This window comes from Adiantum capillus-veneris, chromosome 11, assembly GCF_014529385.1.
Source record: "Adiantum capillus-veneris isolate H3 chromosome 11, ASM1452938v2, whole genome shotgun sequence".
Classification (NCBI taxonomy): domain Eukaryota; kingdom Viridiplantae; phylum Streptophyta; class Polypodiopsida; order Polypodiales; family Pteridaceae; genus Adiantum; species Adiantum capillus-veneris.
Window position 1 is genome coordinate 37,778,273 of NC_140941.1, and position 6,519 is coordinate 37,784,791.

Genomic DNA, 6,519 nt, shown 5'->3' on the forward strand with positions numbered 1-6,519 from the left:
TCTTATACACCCACTTACATTTAATAGCTGTACGACCAGGAGGTAATTCAGTTAGTATCCATGTACCTTTAGAGATAAGAGAATCGTACTCTGCATCCATAGCCTCTTGCCATTGATCCTTTTGTGGTGAAGAGATAGCTTCATCATAAGTAACGGGATCTTCAGAAGTAGAAAAAGAATTATCAACAATATCGTCATCATAAACATGACATGAGCCATGTTCAAAATCAATAGGCAGATCAACAAAAATATCAATATCATCATTGGCAACATTTGGAATGGATGGTTGTGAAGAGGAAAGTTGCTCTATAGGAAGAGTTTCATCTTGTGAAAGAAATGGAAAATCCTGAAGCAATGATTTAGTATCATCAGAATCATCCATGGACCATGAGCCTCCCATAAGTTGTTCGTTAAAAGTAGCATCACAATTCACAATTACTTTTTTGGAGGAAGGGTCATAGAACTTGTAGCCTTTGGAAGTTTCAGAATATCCAATAAAAATAACTTTAATACCAGGAGCATCAAGCTTTGTTCGTGTTTCTTTGGGAACATGAATATAAGCAATACATCCAAAGGTTCGAAAATGAGATACAGAAGGAATGTCACCTGTCCATGCTGTGATGGGTATCTTACCAGAGGGTGCAGTAGTAGGAAGATGATTCTGAATAAATGCTGCTGTCAAAGTAGCTTCAGCCCCGAAAACACAAGATAAGCCAGAATGAATGAGCATACATCTTACAGCATTGAGAATAGTGCGACTCTTTCGTTCAGCAACACCGTTCTGTTGAGGCGAATATGGAATAGTGTGTTCATGATGAATTCCACTGTCAACAAAGTAACTCACAAACTCTCGAGAAACATATTCGCTTCCATTGTCACTACGAAGCTTCTTAAGGTGACGAACAGTTTGAAGTTCCGCATCCTTGTGGAATTGTTTGAAAACAAATAAGGCTTCAGATTTTTGTCTAAGTAGAAATACAGTCGTATACCTTGAGAAATCATCAATGAAACTAATGAAGTAGCGATATTGTGATCTCGAAGAAGGTAGAGGTCCACATATATCAGTATGAACAAGATCCAATATGTCATGAGAATGAGTTGTATTTGAAAGAGGAAAGGGTTTACGATTGTGTTTCCCAAGAGCAGTAAATTCACAAATTCCCATATGGGGATGGGCTTTAAGATCCATGCCATGAACAAGATCATGACGTTGAAGATCAAGGAGTTTTGAGAAATCAGCATGAAAAAAACGGTGATGCCATACTTTGTAATCATGATCACCTAGAGCAGTGACAATATTTTCTACAGCATCGTTGAGAGAGAGTTCAAAAAAATTACCGTTTCGAGGAGCAGTGGCTATAGTCTGTCCATCTTTCTCAATTCGGCATTTGGTATGATCAAATCCAACAAACAGACCAAGATCAACAAGTCTAGCAAATGAAAGAAAATTACGTTGAAGATCTGGTACATGTAATACTCCTCGCAAAATTCGAGTGGAAGAAGATAAGGTACCAAGATATAAGTCTCCAATACAAGATATAAGATGCAAGATAAACAACACGTTGAACTGGCAGTGGATGATAGTTATGGAGCCACTTAGACTGATATGTCATATTTCTTGCAGCACCAGAATCGACAATAAAAAGTGATCCATCACGTACATGAAGTATTCTGTCTAGAGCAACTGAACATAGGACGCAGCTTGTTTCTGGTACAATGTTGTTTCGATGTTCAGTAGCATACGCTCTATTCCGATCTGTGTCGAATCGACTCTTATAGCACATATGAGTGAGATGATTAGATCGTCCACAATATTCACAAGAAGAAGAAGAAGAGTCTCTAGATAAACGTGGTTGTTTTGTGGTAATATTGTGTTCTTCATCATATTGACGTGCCCAACAATCATCTTCATTATGGCCATTTCTGTTGCAGTAAGAACATACCTTAGTAGGAAATTTGAGACGAGAGAAAATATTACCGCAACGGCCACCTCTGCAGTTTCCTCGTTGAAATGGACGCCTTCGAGCATAAAAAGCACGTTGCATCTGTTGTGACTCAGTCTCCTCTTGTAAAATCAGAGCTGTATCATGACCAGCATTCCGACGTTCTTGACGTTGAGAGTATTCAATTAAAGACATGCAGGCTTGGTCGAAATCAAGACCATCTTTGTGGAACAGGATCACCGGAAACAGCAAGTTGATTAATAATAGATTTGAAAGATTCAATATGTCCCGTCATGGCAGTACCAACTTCATATTGTAAGTTGTTAAGAAATCCTCTCAAATAAAGTATTTTTGTAATAGATTTCTTCTGAAAGTTTGCAGTAAGGTACTTCCATACGTCGTGAGAAGTAGGCAGTTTATACATATCAAGAAAAAGGGAATGAGTAAGAGTAGAAAGAATATACCGACGAGCTGCTTTATCACGTCGTTCCCAATCTTCAAATATAGGTCCTTCAGTGATGATAAGCACGCTATCATTATTCGTATCAACACGCTGAGGCAGACAAACACGATTTCCAAGAACAACATCGAAAAGTTCATCGCCTTCAAGAATTAACAACATCTTTGCTTTCCAGCCTAGAAATCCTTGATCTTGGAAAGAAGGAACAGAACGCTGGCCAGAAGGAAATCCGTTGATGAGAATATTCATAGTCATATCTTGTTGCGAGAAGACGTATAAGATAAGATCGCAAAATATGCACACCATGTATGGTGAAGGCCGCAATTGCGAATGAGAGAGATATGAGTACTGCATTCTGTCAACGATAAACCTAAGAAGGATACTCAAGGAATGTCCAAAGATGTGAGAGACGTCACCCAAAAAAGGCAGGGTAAAGGAGACGTTAATAATAAACGAGTCTTCAAAATAGAGTGGCGTGAGACGCAAGATTGACGGCCACAATACGAATAGAAAAAAGCTAAATCTTCTCGAAAAATTTAACGCCAAAATAAGAAAAACGATCGTGGACGCTTCACGAAGAAGTAGGACGAAGAAAGCTGCGTCAAGCTCAATTCCAGTAAAAACAACATAACTTTCTGCTGCAAACTCCGATTGACGCAAACCTAGAACTCAAATCGAAGAGCTCGAGGAGACGAACAAGTTTTGGATGATAAGTGTCATTGCGCTACGCTCCATTGCATTTTTTCCGTTTCTCCAAATTTTGAGCAGAACAAGAAAAATTGAGATGAAGTTCAGGGTGTCATCAACAAGAAAATGTAATCAACGATTAGATTGATTAGAAATAAACGCCACATAAAACACTACTCATATTCTTCTTAACACAAAACAACCACAGTTAACAAGAATCAACGCTCAAAAATAAAATTTGTAGCAATTTTGAATCTTACATGCGAGTCGCATACACATACTGTTGTGTCACCATGAATTGAATCGGCGTGTGATCGTTACCGCTCTGATACCATGTTGAGATGTAGAGAGAAAGAGAGAGAGACGAGACAAAAGACACACCATATACGCTCCGAAAAACTGATTCATATTGAGGACAAGATACAAATATATAAGTGAGACCAAGTTCAGTAGAGTCAGCCATATATAGCTCCAACAATTTGCATCTCGTTAGCTAATATGGAAGGGGATGGCTAGATACACTAAGCACTCTCTAGGTGTAGATCGAGTGTTTTTGGACCTCTATTTGCCAAAGAGCACATGCCATGATTAAATTACGAGATTTCGAAGTTCATTTGAAGGACGTTCTAAGAAACTCTATTTCTCTCTAGAAAATTTTCTCAAAATATACTTGCTCTTATTGAGTACATCCAAAAGGATAAATAGACAGTTTGAAAAATGGACCTAACTTTTGGCAATACTAAAAAACGGCCACCTATTTATTAAATGCGAGTGTCCTTCTTATGAAGTAGGTGCCACTCATTCAATATGACTTTTGTCATCATTGAAATTAAACAAATCATAAAATTTTAATTAGTGTAAGAATTTGAAGCTTTTGACACCACCAATGCATCCAAAATGCCCAAAAAATAAAAACGAATGTCTACTTGTCCTATTCTCACACCCAGAGAGGGAGAAAAACCATCGGACATAGTGAGACACTTATTTTGGGGATGTAGAGAAGTTATATACTGGTGGGCTTGGGTTAATATTGGGGAAATGGTTCATGAGGTATTGGTTGCACCAAATACATTCTGACATTTGGGTTGTTCTCTACTATAGATGATGCTATTTGGGTTGGTTTATTTGATTTCTTCGGTATGTCATAAATGTGGGGATGTCAGGATTTCTTCAAAATTAAACAAATTTTCCCACCCTAGTATTCTCTCTCTCTCTCTCTCTCTCGCGCGCGCGCGCGCACGCGCGCGGAATTCTTTTTAAAATTACACCTGCTAGCCACGTTGTTTCTAGCAATATATATATATATATATCACATGTCTATATAAAACCAATAGGATTGTCAAGTGCCGTATTACTTGTAGCTATTTCCTTGTAAATGATAAAATACAATATGCAAGAGGCAGTTATGCATACACATATTGTTGCAAATGCAAACTCCATAGTGTATTCAATATTTACCAGCAAACCACATGAATACTTTGTATCTAATGTTTAGTGCACCCAAAGGTGCGATAGATTCCCATATTAAAGAATCTATTTAGAGTTTTTTGTTTGTAGAAAACATGATCCATGTATGGATAGGGTATTTTGCATTTTCAAGAAGCTAGTAGAATATTGACACCATGGTTGCTTACAAGTAATGTGAAAATTCACATCTAAAAGTAAGAACAGAAGATGGAGAATGCAGGGAGAAAGTGACTCAAGAAATGAGTATGGTTGCTTAAGCGGCTACAAGAAAGCAAAAGATTAACGTCAAGAAGTGAAAGCTACAATAATATATAGCTAGACACCCATCAGGATGGGCATCTTGGGGTTTGCGGTGGGCATGTTGGTTTGTTGATTGGAGGCCCTCCGCAGAGACCGGCGTTTCCAGGGAAGAAGCTACAGGAGAAAAAACGTGAGACGTCAACTAATGGCATAAGAGAGAGAGAGAGAGAGAGAGGGAGAGAGGGGCTCAATCGGTAGCGTCAAAGCGGGCATAAGTAGGCAGCACAAGGCCACTTAGGTCATTACTAGAGAGGTTCCTGCTCAGAAACAAACATGGAATGATTAGAACTATAACGAGTCACTTATAATTGAAGGAGCGAGATTGGATCGGCGGAGGCCGGCGCTTACAGAATGTGGAGGGAGATCAAGCCCATGCGTGCTGTTAGGCTGCCCGTAAGGCCGTTGTTATTGAGGCGCCTGCATACAGAGACAAATGAGGAAATTACGATGCGTGGCCTGCTGCAATATATTGGCATGACATGGAAACTAAAATGGGCCTCACAAGATCTTGAGGGCGTTGGCCGTCAGAAAGTCGTCGAACTCGCACGGGATCTCTCCGGAGAGCTGGTTGCCACTGAGATCGAGGGTTGCAAGAGTCCCGATCCTGGAGAGCTCTCTGGGAATAAGCCCGATGAACTGGTTTTGGGACAAATCACTGAAGGCGACAGCAAAGCTTAATTAACGCATTCACAGACTGCGCGCACCAATTGCAATTAATGCACAAATTGCTTTCAGAGTTTGCAAGCGGTCGAGATCGCCGAGCTCAGCCGCCAAAGTGCCGCCGAGGCTCAGATTTGGAAGCTCCCTGCATTCATCAATAAACGGTATGATTAATTATATATTACGCAGTCTGCAGTACGTCCGCCACATATAGCTTGTAAAAACATGATCATGATCGTTTAATTACAGGCTGATAACGCGATTGTTGCCATCGCAGGTGACGTGAGCCCAGGCGCCGCCGCAAGGACCGCCCAACAGGGGGTTTGGATCCCAAGTCAACAGTGCGCCATTGGGATCGCTGTGGACGCGCTGCATGAAGCCCAGCAGTGAGGCCACTGCCCATGCGCAGGCCCATGAGCAGTAATCAAAATTCACTCATCAACACTTAATCCAGACACAACGCTTAACTATACTTACTATCATCAGCTGACACCACATGATCAGAGCTATCCGTCCCGGCCAACAGCAGCACCACCACAGTCACAAGAAGACCAGCGCTGGAAACGCACTTCCGCTTGGCCATCGTAGAAATGCCGAGCCCTAAAGAGTAGCATGCCTTATATATAACAGAGCCCACGTCCTTATCTGCTCTTGTTATTAGGTTTAGCATATATGTAAATAAATATTCCCACATTTTGAAACCCACCTCTTCTCAATATGTATTACATTCAAAGGTAATTATTGTAACCATAAATAACGAAATCATTTGGAGAACTCTTTCTGTCATCAATTCTTGCCTCTCAAAGAGTCCTATCCTTGTTAATTTCCAATTGAAGCTCATGAAGAAAATAATTCGGCCTTTTCCAGGGCTGCTAATTTTACCAATGTTTGGCCTAACCTGCAGCTATCGGCATGACCGTCGTCACTCACTCGTGCAATGTCCACATTTATTTCACTCCCAATCTAATAGTAAAAAACTTAGCATTCATACAATGTCATGAT

At 40.3% G+C, this 6,519-nt stretch overlaps 1 protein-coding gene across 1 annotated transcript; it reads right to left on the bottom strand.

Annotated features, from left to right (window-relative positions):
* Positions 1-5,544: 5,544 nt before the first annotated feature.
* Positions 5,545-6,100, bottom strand: LOC147447111 (leucine-rich repeat protein 1-like). The gene is made up of 3 exons (XM_086523574.1): positions 5,995-6,100; positions 5,765-5,912; positions 5,545-5,662 (listed from the first exon to the last, which is right to left on the bottom strand). Exons 1-3 carry the CDS (start codon positions 6,098-6,100, stop codon positions 5,545-5,547), a joined length of 372 nt encoding a protein of 123 aa, XP_086379700.1.
* Positions 6,101-6,519: the final 419 nt, after the last annotated feature.